This window comes from Bos javanicus, chromosome 3 (assembly GCF_032452875.1).
Source record: "Bos javanicus breed banteng chromosome 3, ARS-OSU_banteng_1.0, whole genome shotgun sequence".
NCBI lineage: Eukaryota > Metazoa > Chordata > Mammalia > Artiodactyla > Bovidae > Bos > Bos javanicus.
The window spans coordinates 36350849-36368372 of record NC_083870.1 but is presented as its reverse complement, the minus strand read 5'-3'; the positions used below and the strand labels follow the sequence as shown (position 1 = coordinate 36368372).

The window sequence follows — 17524 nt, the reverse complement described above, 5'->3', positions numbered from 1 at the left end:
ACCAATGAAACAAACAAGAATGAGCCAGAGGCACATGGTTGCTAGGCCATTCTTTCTCAGTGTTTTTCACGATCCATGTAAGTGTTAACCCAAATGCTTCACATAGCCACTTGTAAGCACATGCCTGCATGGGATGTAAATTTACAGGTTTGTAGCAAATCTGCCATGAGGATTCTCTATATTTCCAACTGTCATTCCCAATAGTTTGCCAACAGGTTAAGCTTGAAAAAGTAAGTTCACAATAGTAGGAACCACAAGGATTACATTATATACTGCTTATATAGAATTTCCTTTTTTTTTTTTTTTTTAACTCTAAAGGGTCTAGCAGATCTTAGGTAAAAGGATGTTCTTTTTAAGTGTCCAGTCCCATCACTTCATGGCAAATAGATGGGGAAACAGTGGAAACGGTGGCTGACTTTATTTTGGGGGGCTCCAAAATCACTGCAGATGGTGATTGCCGCCATGAAATTAAAAGACACTTACTCCTTGAAAGGAAAGTTATGACCCACCTAGACAGCATATTAAAAAGCAGAGACATTATTTTGCCATCAAAGGTCTGTCTAGGTAAGGCTATGGTTTTTCCAGTGGTTGTGTATGGATGTGAGAGTTGGACTGTGAAGAAAAGCTGAGCGCTGAAGAATTGATGCTTTTGAACTGTGTGGTATTGGAGAAGACTCTTGAGAGTCCCTTGGACTGCAAGGAGATCCAACCAGTCCATCCTAAAGGAGATCAGTCCTGGGTGTTCATTGGAAGGACTGATGTTGAAGTTGAAACTCCAATACTTTGGCCACCTGATGCGAAGAGCTGACTCATTGGAAAAGACCCTGATGCTGGGAAAGATTGAGGGCAGGAGTAGAAGGGGACGACAGAGGATGAGATGATGGATGGCATCACCGACTCAATGGACGTGAGTTTGGGTAGGCTCCAGGAGTTGGTGATGGACATGGAAGCCTGGAGTGCTGCAGTCCATGGGGCTGCAAAGAGTTGGACACAACTGAGCGTCTAAACTGAACTGAACTAACAGAGGGAAGACACTTCTGTCCATAGAAACAGTAAAAACATATCTAAAATTTTATTTATTCCTCTAAGTTCTGAAAACACATTAAAGAAGAGTAACAGCATTCGACTTTGGCTACAAAGTGCTAATTAATAACTACCTTCATTTCTCTCAGTAGTAAAATATTACATTATTTTTTAAATGAAGCTAAGCATCACAGTCTTCTAATTGTTATACAAATATTGAATATTTAGCAGCAGTGTCTGTTTAATTATTTAGACATTTCTTAATAGTGTAAATATTATCAGCATAGCCATAAATATTTTCTGCTTTGTCCATAGACAATCAGCTAAGGATCTGTTCCTTGTACGACTTAAATTAAGATCTATTTAAGACTGCCTGCTGGCCACAAAATAATTACTTACACTTGCAAATGCCTGAATCTGTTAGTTTTAGCAGCTAGAAGTGTTCTTTGCTCTTGCAAGTAAGAAGAAGTTGTTTTTCTTATATAAATTTTATTGTTGATTGTATTAGAGAGGATTAGGGTGTGGTTGAAATAGTTGAAATTTTAATTAATGTAATCCCTTTAACAGCAATTGTTTTCATGTTGATAATTCTCTATAACAACAGTACTACAGATCACACCCTTGTGAAATATTTACACTAAATATTTTAGCATATAATCTCTCCTCCAGCTTTGTCTTTCTAGAATTGTAAGATTTTCAGCTTTGGCTTTCTTCTTTTCCTCTCTCATCTAACATGCAGGGTTTCTTCTTAGGGAACCAGAAGGACTTTTTTTTTCCCTCAGCTAATTTTCTGTCAATGTCATTATCTCTAGTAAGTTATGTTGTTGTCGTTCAGTCACTTAGTCCCATGCCCGACTCTTTGCAACTACATGGACTACAGCATGCCAGGCTTCCCTGTCCTTCTGTATCTCCTGGAGTTTGTTCAGATTCATGTCCATTGAGTCAGTGATGCTATCCAACCATCTCATCCTCTCTTGCCCCCTTCTCCTCCTGCCCTCAATCTTTCCCAGCATCAGAGTCTTTTCCAATGAGTCAGTTCTTCACATCAGGTGGCCAAAGCATTGGAGCTTCAGCATCAGTCCTTCCAATAAATATTCAGGATTGATTTCCTTTAGGATTGACTGGTTTGATCTCCTTTCAGTCCAAGCGGCTCTCAAGAGTCTTCCCCAGCACCACAATTTGAAAACATCAATTCTTAATGGTCATCAAATCGTTAATCTCCTAAAAGAGCATGGATGCTATGAAATATGAATAGTTCAATTTTTTATGTTTGGGTTTTGGTATCTGCATTCATTAGTGTAGTTTTCCATTTGAAATGATTTGTTTACTGAATGATTTTAGTAAATCGTTGTGCTGCTAAAATTATCTCTAGGAATAGAGTCATATAAAGTATGAAATTGTCATTTTGGTTAACCTCTGATTGTCTCCTGTGTAAACTGGGAATTGCTCTTAATCTGCTCAAATGTTGTATTGTTCAGGTGAGATTTTCTCTCACCTCCCAGTATAAAATTACAATCAGTATCCTTTCTCCAACACCATTCTCTCCTCCAATTTGCTTTATTTTTCTGTATAGCAGTTATCATCATGTAACATTATGAAGCATTATATATTGGATTTTTGTTTTTGTTTTTTTTTAGTACATCTACCTTGACTAAGATGGAAGCTATTCTAAAAGCAAGGACTTGGATTTGTTTAGTGTTATATCCTGAGAGCCAAGACAAGTGCCTTAAATATAGTAATACTGTAAGCAGTCAATAATTACAGCTTTTCTCTCAATTTCTCTGGTGTCTAAGGCACCAAATCAGTGCAAAGAAATGAAAATTTCCCCTCTTCCCAGCATGCATTTTGATAGCTGACAATTGGATGTAAGAGTAAGCATTTATCCTGGATTCGCTGTCTTCTCAAGCCAAGTGGAAGCATGTCCCTCTGGAACAGAAGCAAAGAGTACAAGATTTGGCTACATCTTCATTAATGAACTAAAGCTTTAGGTTGTGCCCTGTTGGTTGGCATCCCATCCATGTGCTTACAATTTTAAGAGTAATACAAGCAGAGAATCTCAAAGGATGCTCTCTAGAACTCTACTTATGTGGTATACAAGTAGGGATTACTAAAACAAAAAAGAGTTCCATGGTCAAATAAGTTTCTGAAACTGGGTAGTACATGAAGCTAAGGAAGGTTCTTAATATCAAGGCCTCTCAGAGGTATGATAATGCTCATTAGGGCTCTCCAAGCCAAGAAGACCTGAGGCTTGGTCATAGGTTCTTTGATTCTGCCAGCCTACTCTTGTTCCCATAACTAGGTTCCATATAGGGAGCGCCATTGACTTAGGAGTTGAAAGGGCCAGATCAGGTGCAGAGAAAGTGGGTTCCGGCTCCACCACTTACTCACTCTGTTATATGACCTTGGGCAAGTTGCTTAACACTTCTCTATGCCTCAATTTTGTCTTCTGTAAGATAGAGAGGAGATGAAAAGGATTACCCAGGATAATACATGTAAAGCAACCGGTCCATAAATGCTAAATAAATACAGGGTATTGTCAACACTTTTTATCAGAGGTGGAAATGAGTGCTTCTTAAATATATGTCTTCAAGCATATTTTTTAAGACAGGCTTATTATTACTGAACCAAACCCAGAATCAGCTAGCTGTGCCTTTTTTTTTTTTTTGTCCCAGCACCCTGTCTCCATCTCAGAAGCTCTGTGTATCTGAGTGGAAGTGGAAGAAATGCTGTCTTTCAACAAGACTTAATACAAATGTCTGATAACTCCCTTTGGTGTATCCCCCAGAGTTGATTTCCTGTGTTTCAGTATCCTTGACCTCAGATGAAGACACTTTTGTCAGGAGAAAGGTGGTAGCATCCATGTTAATGATTGTGCAGATGGCTACATGCTGGTAAATTTTGAAGTGACCATATTTTTTCAGTAAATTTCAAATGAAGGTGTGATTTGTGTAAATCTGACCCCTTCCAGTAAAATGTGCATTTCCATATATTTAGAATTTATAAATCCTGACAGATTCCACAATATTTATAGCCCTCCATAAAAAGTCTTTGCCAGTTTGCAGAGCTATGCATTTGGCTCTCTGGTATGCTTAAAAGAGTTTAAATAATAATAAATTTGGTGATTTATTCCACCTGAAACAGAAACTTATTCCCCCCCTTGGCTCATTTTGAAGGGGATACTATAAATAGTGCCGCAGACGCTGGGATCAGGAATAGGATATTGAAATTCGAGAGAGAACAGAAACATTTCCACTATCACTGATGCCTTGAATATCTTTTTAAAACAGTTCTGTTCCTCAAATAATGTACCTTCTCTCCTTTCTCCTGCCCCTTCTCAGTTATACTCAGACCCCCAAACTTGTTGCCAGCTTTAGGATTCAGTTGCATTAATGGGAAAGAGAGAGTGAAAGTTTTAGCTGACTAGGTAGGAGGAAATTGCCTCTAGGGAGGCCGAAGCAAGTCTCCAATGTTCATCTCATATTTCAAAGGAGTCAGCCAGTAACTGAGCATCGACGTCTAAAGTGTAAATTCATTATTTGAGACTCAGCTTATGCATCCTGTAGATATGATGGAAAGCTCCTAGTTCATGAAAAAGAAAAAAGAAAAAAAAAAGCCTAAGAACAATGTCAGAGGATCGAATCTTTTACCCATCTGCGGTTAAAATTACCCAGTACAGGATAATAGAGAAATACCTGAATAGTTGACTCCAAATGATACCATTTTTAAAAAACAAAAAATGAAACCCAAATTGGGAAGCCAGTTGTTTGATGTGGTATCAGTCTACTGATAAAATCTGAGAGCAGCCATTTAGTTTCACGTAAGTGGTGTTATAACTTGTGATATGACAAGGAAACTTATTTTCAGCTTCTTGTTGAGGTGGAATGTGAAGGAATTAGCCTTTGTGTGAAAGAAAATAATAATAATGGCTAACATCCATGGAGAGCTCACTGTGGGCCAGCACAGAGTAAACACATCAAATGACTGTGACTCTGTAAAAACCTTCTAATTAAGTGCTGGCTTTTCCTCTTCTGATAAGTTGGAGCACACCCCCGCCCAAAGTCTTTCCTGAACAATCCCCTTGCCTCTAGCTAATAGGATGGCAGATGTTTGGACCAAGCCCCAGAGCCTGGAGTGTACCACATTTTAATGATTTGTGGTGAACAAAGTAAATGCTTTAAAAGCAAGCTTTATGAAGCAGGGACCCTGTTACGAGTGATGGATTTGAGGTGAAGCAAAAAGAAGCTGAATGTTGTATGGGGGTATTGTCTCCCAAACAAATCTATGGTTCATTGCAAATTCTAAAGCTTTACTTGAAAAATGACTTTTTAAAAAACTGTGCTCTTGAGGAACGCCCTTGAGGCACAGAGGAATCTCCTTGCTTTCTATAGCATCTTTCTAAGGGGATGTGGAAGTATTGAGCTGTTGGTTGCTCAGTGTCTTTGTGCTTCTGGGATCACATTATGGGTCTAACACATATGGGATAAATAAACTGTTTCATTTCTTAAAGATCATGGAAGGAAACAAGACAAGAAAATTACCATATTGTCTCTATTTTTTTTTAAGCTATTAAAGAGGAGAATCCAGTTATGGCAAATAAAAATGATTGCTGCAAACAGGTTGGTTTTTTTTTTTTTTTTCCCTTCCTTTTTCTCCTAGCCTCCTACTCAGTAATAGCAAGATGGCAAGACTTGTGTCATAGCAGTGTTTTGACGCACCCTCTTTTGTTCTTCTTCCATAGGGCAACCCGTACATGTGCAATAATGAGTGTGATGCAAGTACCCCAGAACTGGCACACCCACCGGAACTGATGTTTGACTTTGAAGGAAGACATCCCTCCACCTTTTGGCAGTCTGCTACTTGGAAAGAGTATCCCAAGCCTCTCCAGGTTAACATCACTCTGTCTTGGAGCAAAACTATCGAGCTAACAGACAACATAGTTATTACCTTTGAATCAGGGCGTCCAGACCAAATGATCCTGGAGAAGTCTCTTGACTATGGACGAACGTGGCAGCCGTATCAGTATTATGCCACAGACTGCTTAGACGCTTTTCACATGGATCCTAAATCCGTGAAGGATTTATCACAGCATACGGTCTTAGAAATCATTTGCACTGAAGAGTACTCCACAGGTTATACGACAAATAGCAAAATCATCCACTTTGAAATCAAAGACAGGTTCGCATTTTTTGCCGGACCTTGGTTACGCAATATGGCTTCCCTCTACGGACAACTGGATACAACCAAGAAACTCAGAGATTTCTTTACGGTCACAGACCTGAGGATAAGGCTTTTGAGACCCGCCGTCGGGGAAATATTTGTAGATGAGCTACGCTTGGCACGCTACTTTTACGCAATCTCAGACATAAAGGTGCACGGAAGGTAAGAAAACAGTTGTTTGGCTTGAATGAGAATGGGTGTTTCCAAAGAAAAGGCCAGTTTGCTGGTTGTGCAGCTGAAGAGTGACATTTGTCACTTTCTATTGCAAGATTTTCTCAGGAACACCGGCCTAGAGGTAAGTTCTGAGGCATTTGAGACCCTTCTAACTCAGCAGTAATTTTTGATCGCAGACTTGCTGTCACTGATCCTGAACCTGGTGGGATTTCATAGCATTTAAACCAAAGGTAAAAAAAAAAAAGAAAAAGAAAAGCATCTTACTTGAGACCAAGGAACTCCTAGGTCAGGGGGTGGTTTAAGTCCTTAAGGTAAAGAAGCCAGGGCAACAAAGCCAGCGTCTCTGTAAAAGGAACTGAAAAACAGTTGTTCTTACTATTGTTTTTGATTCAAGAGAGGGTTTTAGCATGGCGCAACTCTCTGTTTATGTTTTGTTATGTAGTATTTAAAAAATTCTGAAAATGAAAATTATATCTCTTTACATTTATTAAATCGGAACCAAAAGCAGTTAGGAAACATTACATTTGTTAAAGCAGGGAAACCTTTACTTTTCAGGGTTTTGGATGTTATTATTTTAAAACAATAAGCTATCACTTAAAATATGAGTCATGCTGTCTTCATTTTATCGGTCAATTACAGGCTGACCAAAGTTCAAATGCATTAATGCTCACAGTCAGGTATGTCTTTGTTTTGATAATATACCAGAGACACAGTTGAGCAGGTTTCCAAGGACTTTGAAGACATTTAAATAAAAAACTTGAATAATGAGAACCAAGACCACCAACAGAGATTTTCAACCTAATTTTTTTGCGGCATATTACCAGAATAACCAGCTGATGGGAGTTGAAGCATGAGATGATGAGGTAGGAAAACTAAATATAAGAGTGGAGTATAGAGCACAATGGGGGGAAAAATGGAAGTGTGAAGCAGAGCAAAAACCATTCTAAAAATGCCAAGAGAGCTTTAAATCAAATATATGACAATAAGAATATAAAGAGTACATACATCATGTAGCTTTAGTTACCTGTGTAGCTTTATTTAATCCTATGTATAAACAGTGCATATATTGTGTAGGTTTAGCTAAACAGCAAGTCAGGATTGATTACGTTTACTGGCTTCCAGCATCTCTAATGGCAGCTTAGTCCTCAGAGACTAGAGAAGTGTTGAGACTCGCTGGGCTTTCAGAGAGTTCTCTCAACCCAACTTTAGTGATAGCACTTACACACTCGTGCACTGGAAGAAGTGGTCACTGCTGCTAGGTGAGGGCCATAGTGGGCATACAGAATGAGCTGGTGGGCATGAGCTCAGTACAGTGGCAAAGGGATTGTACCTTATGGAATCTTACTTATGGAGAGTAGCAGGAACTGATGGCCACCTATTCTCAGCTTTGTTCTAGCTTCACGTTTCTCATGGAAGAGTCAAGAGTCTTTAGCTGTGGAGCCTCTTTAAAAACTTTTAACCGAGGCTTGGTGAAGTTTGGTGAAGTTATCTTTAGAGCAAATCTGAAAGAAAGATGCACTGGTTCAATATTGAGCTTGTGGGTTCTAAGGTTCATATATTACCAGGGCATAATGAGAGAGCAGTGTGGAGCTATGACCGTAAATATGAGCTTGTGATTTATAATAAAAAGCAGCTATTGTACTTGTGAGTATTTTAGCACAATATCAGTTTCCAGTATCTTATTCTTGGGAACATGTAATATATAAAAATAGTTGACATTGATGTGGTTAATAACAGCAAACCATAGCAAAGTAACAGGTATTCTGTTTTATCTACAAGAATAATTGCTAAATTAATAAGCTGATATTTGAATTTGAATCCCAGTATGATCTATATTGTTAGGTAGAATCACCTAGGTCAGTTTACTTACAGTTTGAGAACTCCTTAATCTAAGCCAAAATCTTTATAGTCCAACTTCTCTAAAACTCTCATTTTACATTTATAAAAAAAGCAGTCTTGTGATGTTCTTTGGCTGGGAAATAACCATTGTTAGGCCTTATTTCTGTCATTAGATATTTATTTTTGTTTCCTCTGAGTAGTCAAGAGAGTGTAAAGTATATTTTGAAGCTAGAGGCATTTTTGTGCATTCTCTATGGGGTCAGACAGACTATGACCTAAAGGTGCCATGGTACAAGTGTAGAATCCCATCGGATTTATCAGTTATCTTTTAGCCCTCACCCTAGTACTCTCCTTCAGCTGCATTTCAGTGGTTCTGAGGAGTTTGGAGGAGCCCTCCTCCCTTCTCTGGAACTCACCTCTGTCTTTTCCTGTTCACCAGTCAACTGTAAGCTGGTGAGGAAACAGCTGGGCAAAAGAGAAAGGTCCAGTAGAGGTGAGCCCCTTCCATAAGGTCCCACTCTGTCACTTCCAAACTCTGTCCAGATTCCTCAGGGCAACATCTGTGCTAGGCACCAGGTGGCCGCGGTATTTTTAGTCTCAGAGGAGGGACTAAAGATCTAAGGCCTGATGGCTCCGGCGTGTCTCCAGCTTCTAAGTTATGTAAGGAAGATGGAGCCACCAAAGGGGACTGTTAAGTTGTTGCCTGGTTCACAGCCCTTTCAGCAAAGAAACTGATACAGAGTAGAAAATTCCCATTGGGTGAAAATCCTGAGTTTTCTTCTTCCTGCATAGTAAATAATCTACAGAGGGGTTGAACATTAATTGATCATGTCTAAAATAAAGTTCTAAAAGTTTCTTTTCAAGAATATTATAAATACAAGCTTTCCAAAATATAACTGAAGTCTTTGCTTCCCTCAGCCCACTCTTCTCCAGCCTGGATGTGATTGCAACGTGTAACTTACTTTTACATGTCTGTGTCTGATCATGATAATAGATGTTTTTCTACCTGTCACGCCCCCTCCACCCCCATCATAATGTGAGAATTGGCATGAGTTATTTGGAGGAAATGGGTAAATTTCCTTACAATCAGATCAGATCAGATCAGATCAGTCGCTCAGTCATGTCCGACTCTTCACGACCCCATGAATCGCAGCACGCCAGGCCTCCCTGTCCCTCACCAACTCCCAGAGTTCACTCAGACTCACGTCCATCGAGTCAGTGATGCCATCCAGCCATCTCATCCTCTGCTGTCCCCTTCTCCTCTTGCCCCCAGTCCCTCCCAGCATCAGAGTCTTTTCCAATGAGTCAACCCTTCGCATGAGGTGGCCAAAGTACTAGTGGACACATAATACTACAGGTTTTTTCTGCTTGAAATAGTAAGCTATGAAACAAAAACAGTGGAGTGTCTTTGTTCAAATTGACTGAAGACTATGAACTCCATTTCTCTACTTCCTGTGCACATATGTGTATGTTTTGTACTGGCTAGTATAATTTGCTGTAAAAAATGATGTTTTGATTGTTACTAAACCAGTGTAGCATTTATGTTCTTTTTTAGCATGTGACATATCTGATACCAGTTTCACTGGTGACAACAACTATAATCACATCATAAAAATTTTATTCCTCATTTGCCCACACTTTTTTGGCTTCCATTTACTCCATCTTATTGTGTAATTTATTAAGATAATGGAGGGAAAAGAAGACACATGGCTGTTGGCATTCTTAGTGATTCTGTGTTACTTACATTGTTCAATAAACCTAATAATCTTCATGGACTAATTCTGACTTATGGATGTCCTGCTTCAGTAAATCAGGGTGATTTTCTCTAGTGAATAATAGAGGAGTGTGCCAGTACCTTAATTAAAGAGTGGCTCTCTTAGTCTTGATCTCATTTTAATTTACAGGGTAATACTACAATAATATTACTAATGGAAAGTACATTAAAGGGCATCAAGTAGCATTAACTGTATTAAATTATGGTACTTGTGTTAATTAACTGGTGAAGCAAGATGGTTCTAATGGCCAAAAAGGTCATCTAATGCATAAATAAAATCTCCTCAGATGAGGGGTGAGAGGAAAAGTGAAGAGTAGATGTTTGTTCTGAACATCTTTTTTATACAGACAGACAGTTAAATGCCCAGGCTGATTACATACAGATAATGTCCAAAATGTATTCTTAATTACACAATTGGAAGTTCTGCTTTTTAAGTGTTTTGTTTCTGTCTAAACAGATTTAAATTAATCAAAAAGTAAACATTATATTTCTCAGACAGATAGACTTTATAGAATATAAATTCAACATTATTGTTTTTTTGAGGTGAAAAGCTTCAAGGAAGTAATGTGATTTACTGTAATAGTCTGAAAGACCGATGATCACTGGACAATACGTTCATTGTTTTGTAAGATATATTGTCAGCAATGTATCATATATAAGATAATAGAAAAATTTTTTTCAACCTCTAGAGATTTAGCATAGAATTGTAAGAACTTTTCTCAGTGGTAGAAAACGCTAATGAACATCTCCATTACTTGCCTTGTTACACAATATTCCTAAACATAATTATCAATATTTTTTTCTCAGCGGTGTTTACTCACTTCTTAACCCCTTCAGAGCCTACCCAAGCTCTCTATAGGCAGTTGGCTGTCAGTTACTAATTACAGAATTGACGTTGCTCTCTATGCCTCCATCTATCTTTAAGAAAGGAGCCAGGGAGCACTCGCACAGAAGCCCCACTTCTACACAGTTTTGGGTGCTTTCTTCCCTTCACTGATGCCCCAGCTTAGAACCACAGCCTCCCTGCCTAGTCTCAGGAGCTGGGAAAGTCCAGGGGCAGAAGTATTCTCTTTAGGTGTCAGGAGTGAGAAAGGCCCCCCTCTACTCTTACCTCAGAAAGAATAAGATATACTCGTAAGCCCTCACTATAAAATATGACTGCTGTTGTATTTGCTCTAACTGGGACAAAATGTGGTTGAAATTCACTTTCTTGAAGGAAGGTTTTCAAATGGTTAGTGTACAAACTTGTGATATTAGGTAAGTAGAAACACCTGTGGAAACTTAAAAGTATAAAAGCACCTGAGCATTCTACAGTTTTTTTTTTTTTCAAATAATTTGCAAAACACATGTAATACAAAAGTGCTCTGCTAATTATAAAAGACTTACATTTATCCTACAAGTTCTCCTACTCTTTTTTCTAGCTGCAATTTGAATAAGTCCACTAAAATATTTGCTCTTCACTTCTCCTGTGAGAGGCATCCTGAAGGGTGCTTTTGACACGTTTGACCTGGCATTTGTCCATTCTTCCCAGTTAGTCCTGATTATTATTGGGCTTTGCTACTGCTTAACTGACTCTGCTTTTATAATACCTTTCTTCTTTCTGTCACCCAAAAAGACTTTACCTCTGCTCTGGGACCGATGCTGGGCTAGACAGTGGCTATACAGAGATGCAGAAGGCATAGTGAATGCCTTCAGGGAACTGATATCCAGAAGGGGACCAGACATGAAACAAAACATGATGACAGTTTGGGTTAAATGCCTTTACTGTGTGAGTGTGTGAAGTGCCCTGGAAAAAGAGCAAGAAATACTAACTTAATCTGGGCAGCCTAGCAAAAGCTTTGCTAGGCTTTTGTGTGATATCACTTTTCTGTGATAACAGTTGTGTGATATCTTGAATATGTGCCTTAGAATGCCAAGCAGCCAGTGCAAAATGAATATCCTAGGTTACAAATTATGCTTCACAACAACAAAGCATGTTGAGGAACTCCATTTAGTGAGGAATTTGTGGAGTGGACAAATCCTGGGGGACATTCTTCTGTCTTCTTCCTGTGGACCTTTAGCATCTCCAAAAGCCTTGAAGGATTCCTGCAGCTTGGTATCTGAGTTCCCCATGTCACAGGAAATCTACGATTTTATGGGTTCTAATATATCAACTAAGTATAGGTGAGAAGCATTCAAGGCAATGGTATTAAAGGATGATCCAGTGTGGCTATATTAACAAGGAAATACAGAGTGGGACAAGGAGAGCTCTAACATTGCTTAATTGTGGAGCACCTGTAACTGCAAGTCTTGATGCTCAAATGGGGTCTGTGAAAGTTCTCCAAATTCCATAAAAAGCCATCAGAGCATAAGGGCTTAATATTTGCTTACAAAGTCAATAGGACTTGGCAACCTATCAGATTTCAAAGAAGGAAAGACTTTAGTAGAGATCCAAGTGGAGAGTTCAATAAAGGATTTGCAAATATTGCCCTGGTGTCCCAGAGAGAGGTTTGTGTTAGAAATGTAGGTTTGAAAAGTATCACTTTACATGTGATGGTTGAAGTTTAGGGAAAGGATGACACTGATATGATAAGTGTTTTCCCCTTATAACTATAAATGACTTTTATAAGGGCTTCCCAAGTGGATCAGTAGTAAAGAATTCACCTGCCAATGCAGGAGACACAGATTTGATCCCTGAACTGGGAAGATCCCCCACAGAAGGAAATGGCAACCCACTCTGGTATTCTTGCCTGAGAAATCCCATGGACAGAGGAGCCTGGTGGGCTACAGTCTATGGGGTTGCACGAGTCAGACACAACTTAGTGACTAAACCAACACCATTGTCATTTATAGAACATTTACAGAACTCCCTGGAGTACTGTCATTTAAGAGGTAATTTAAAATATATATCAGATCAGATCAGTCGCTCAGTCGTGTCTGACTCTTTGCGACCCCATGAATTGCAGCACGCCAGGCCTCCCTGTCCATCACCAACTCCCGGAGTTCACTGAGACTCACGTCCATCAAGTCAGTGATGCCATCCAGCCATCTCATCCTCTGTCGTCCCCTTGCCCCCAATCCCTCCCAGCATCAGAGTCTTTTCCAATGAGTCAACTCTTCTCATGAGGTGGCCAAAGTACTGGAGTTTCAGCTTCAGCATCATTCCTTCCAAAGAAATCCCAGGGCTGATCTCCTTCAGAATGGACTGGTTGGATCTCCTTGCAGTCCAAGGGACTCTCAAGAGTCTTCTCCAACACCACAGTTCAAAAGCATCAATTCTTCGGCGTTCAGCCTTCTTCACAGTCCAAATCTCACATCCATACATGACCACAGGAAAAACCATAGCCTTGACTAGACGAACCTTTGTTGGCAAAGTAATGTCTCTGCTTTTGAGTATGCTGTCTAGGTTGGTCATAACTTTCCTTCCAAGGAGTAAGCGTCTTTTACTTTCATGGCTGCAGTCACCATCTGAGGTGATTTTGGAGCCCCAAAAATAAAGTCTGACACTGTTTCCACTGTTTCCCCATCTATTTCCCATGAAGTGATGGGACTGGATGCCATGATCTTCATTTTCTGAATGTTGAGCTTTAAGCCAACTTGTTCACTCTCCTCTTTCACTTTCATCAAGAAGCTTTTTAGTTCCTCTTCACTTTCTGCCATAAGGGTGGTGTCACCTGCATATCTGAGGTTATTGATATTTCTCCCGGCAATCTTGATTCCAGCTTGTGTTTCTTCCAGTCCAGCGTTTCTCATGATGTACTCTGCATATAAGTTAAATAAGCAGGGTGACAATATACAGCCTTGATGTACTCCTTTTCCTATTTGGAACCAGTCTGTTGTTTCATGTCCAGTTCTAACTGTTGCTTCCTGACCTGCATACAAATTTCTCAAGAGGCAGATCAGGTGGCCTGGTATTCCCATCTCTTTCAGAAATTTCCACAGTTTATTGTGATCCACACAGTCAAAGGCTTTGGCATAGTCAATAAAGCAGAAATAGATGTTTTTCTGGAACTCTCTTGCTTTTTCCATGATCCAGCAGATGTTGACAATTTGATCTCTGGTTCCTCTGCCTTTTCTAAAACCAGCTTGCATATCAGGAAGTTCACGGTTCACATATTGCTGAAGCCTGGCTTGGAGAATGTTGAGCATTACTTTACTAGCGTGTAAGATGAGTGCAATTGTGCAGTAGTTTGAGCATTCTTTAGCATTGTCTTTTTTGGGGATTAGAATGAAAACTGACCTTTTCCAGTCCTATAGCCACTGCTGAGTTTTCCAAATTTGCTGGCATATTGAGTGCAGCACTTTCACAGCATCATCTTTCAGGATTTGGAATAGCTCAACTGGAATTCTATCACCTCCACTAGCTTTGTTCGTAGTGATGCTTTCTAAGGCCCCCTTGACTTCACATTCCAGGATGTCTGGCTCTAGGTCAGTGATCACACCATCGTGATTATCTGGGTCGTGAAGATCTTTTTTGTACTATATATATATTTATTTATTTGCTTATATGGCTGCACCAGGTCCTAGTTTTAGCATGCAAATTCTTAGCTGTGGCATGTGGGATCTAGTTCCCTGATCAAGGATTGAACCCGGGCCTCCTGTATTGGGAGCTCTAAGTCTTAGCCATCGGACCACCAGGTAAGCCCCAAGAGAGAATTTTTAAAAGAAATTTAAAAAAACTCTGAGAAACAGAAGGAAATCATAAAAGAGGGGAATGAGTTAATTCCCCTGTTAATATTCAAGTAGTATGCCTTTGCATTTGTACAGCATGCAGGTTCTAAGATTCTTGTCAGACCCCTCCTTTCCTTTAATCCTTACCAGTAGCCTGTGAGGCAGGTGCCATTAATTCTATCTTATAGATGAGAAAACTGAGGACCAGACAAGTTCTATAACTTTCTTTTAAACATCCTATACATGATAAAGCAACAAAATCAGGTTGCTATTTATGAACTTCATACTTTCTATTATTCTCTTGTAGCCACACCAGCCTGAAGCAAGCTCAATAGACAAAGAATACACAGAATATCTGCCCACCCCACCACCAAAACCCATCTTTAAATGGCAGTAATGAACCAATAAGTCTTGTGGCTGTATCCTTCTTAGAATGTTCGGGAAGCCACCTCTCTAAGACTTGTGACCCAGTTCAGTTATCCCCACTTTGCTTTTTACAGAAGATCTATGTTAATATCTGTTTTTGCTAACCAAAAGGAGTCTGAAGAGGATTTTTACCTTTATTTAAAAACGAGAAGAGCAAAAATAGCATTTAGGGATTGTTCGGCCGCAAGCCCTCTTGGAGGCAGCGTGCACCATGAGCGGCCTGGTGAGAGCTGCATCACCAGGCCCCTTCCCTGGGAACCACACTCATCATCTCAGCATCGAGGCTCCACAGTTTTGATCTGGGTCTGTGAGTTTCTGGGCTCTATCTCAGTTTGTTCCATGCATCTGTTAGCAAGAAGTGTCCTAAGGTAATTGCTTCTTCATTTTAGACCTTTTAGCTTAGGAAAGGTTTTACAGGAACGCCCTGTTTTCCGATAGTGAAGGAAACTTGAATTTCATTATACCAGATTGCATCGCATTTATCTGAACTTCTTATTTCATTTTACCAACTTTATAATGTGTGATTGGGCTAATTTGTCACATTGTATTAGATCTAAGTGTTTTACAGCTAAAACAAAATTATGTAGTTGCTCATTTTCTGAGGGAGAAAATAAATTAACTTAATTTTCTCAATATTAATTTTTCTCATATTTTCCATAGACCTTTAATACCTGCAACTACTCCCACTTAATAGACATCATCAAACAGTGAAACAATACACAAATATTAATGGATAAACTTAGAAATAGCCAACTACCTTAGTTATTTAAGAAAGTATATCTTTCCGTTGAGAGCAGTCAAATTTTCCTTTTAACTTCTTATGTTAGTCCACATTCTGTCTTCTGGAACTATAGTGACCATGTGCTGCCTCTTTCATATAGTAAGCTTTCATACATTTGCAATGATTCTATCCCTTGAATTCTTCTTAAAGTAAATTTAACCATTATATCATCCCAAAACTTTCATTTTAATTTCTTCTTCTTTTCAAAAGAAAATGAAATTCAATAAATGAGAGCATTCAGATGAAAAACTTAATAACCATACTTAAAAATAAAAAACAATACAAAGCATTGCTACATAACTGCAGTGGAAATGCTTAAAATAAAGATTTATGGTATGAATCCATGTTAAGTGGACAATAGAGTGCCATTCTGATTCAGAGTATATTTTTTAAATCCTTAAGGATTTCTTGAATTATAAAGAGAATATATGTATAAGCAGCTCATTTTTCTTTGAGATTTGTACCATTATAAGGAGAGAATATGTCTAATAATTTCTCCAATTAAATTATGAACTTCATTAGTGTGCAGAAAAACAACCCTGTTTAGGAGCTTGTCTCTTTATCCTAACTCCTCAGTGCTAGAGATTTTTTTAAACTAGTGGATTGTTAAAGGGAAGATGTCTCCTTTATAAGAAACCAAAGGATATTTTTCTTCCCTCACTTAATTGAGCATTTTTATAGGAAGTTATGTTCTGGCTACATCTATATGACCAATCAGTGGGAAATAGGCATACACTTAGCTTTTCTGTCCAGCTTCAGAACCATGTTTTTTATTCTAATTCAGTGGTTGTGGTCTTTGGAAGGTCTTCTTGATTTTTTTGTCCCTAGGATCAAAGGTATTTCATAACACATTAGGAGTTCTCGGCCATTGGTTGATATTTAGTGTAAGAGATTTTGTGGATCTGTGTGACCAATGATTCAGTAGAAACGTTCTTTCCATTCATTCTCCAAATATAAGAACAAAAGTGTTAAGGTCCTGGTTTTTATCATAGTAATTTGACTGTGTGGATAGATATACTGATTTTGTAGCCATATAAGTATAAACTCCAATTCATTAAGCCACTTTTAGAATAAAAAATGTTAGCATAATCAGAATTAACTGTGCTGTATATAAATTCATGATTGCTATTTCTGCCTATTTTATAGGTAAGAAAACTAGAAAACTATATCTAAACAAGATCAACAATTAGTGGCAAAGGGATTTTTTTGCTTTTTTATTTAAAAATTTGTATACAATTTTAAAGATTACTTTCCATTTATACTTATTAAAAAGTATTGGTATATTCCTCATGTTATATAATGCATTCTTGACACTATCTTATACCCAATAGTTTGTATTTCCCACTCCCCAACCCGTATGTTGCCCCCACCCCACTGGTAACCACTAGTTTGTTCTCTATATCTGTGAGTCTGCTTTTTTGTTTTATTCATTTGTTTGTTGTAATTTTTAATTCCACATTTAATGATATCATATAATATTTGTCTTTGTCTTATTTACTACACCAGCATAATGCCCTCCAGTTTCATCCATGTTACTACAAATGGCAAGATTTCATTCTTTTTTATGACTGAATGTATTCAATTATACATGTATACCACATTCTCTTTATCCATTCATCTGTGGGTGGACACTTAGATTG

General features: G+C 38.6%; 1 protein-coding gene across 8 annotated transcripts in view; it reads left to right on the top strand.

The window, feature by feature from the left end:
- Positions 1 to 17524, top strand: part of NTNG1 (netrin G1) — a 370195-nt gene that overhangs the window by 196311 nt on the left and 156360 nt on the right. For all 8 annotated transcript variants that reach the window (XM_061411010.1, XM_061411016.1, XM_061411013.1 and 5 more), the window contains exon 3: positions 5762 to 6402. In XM_061411010.1, the coding sequence (XP_061266994.1) occupies positions 5762 to 6402 (641 nt within the window). The remainder of the gene's footprint in view (positions 1 to 5761; positions 6403 to 17524) is intronic.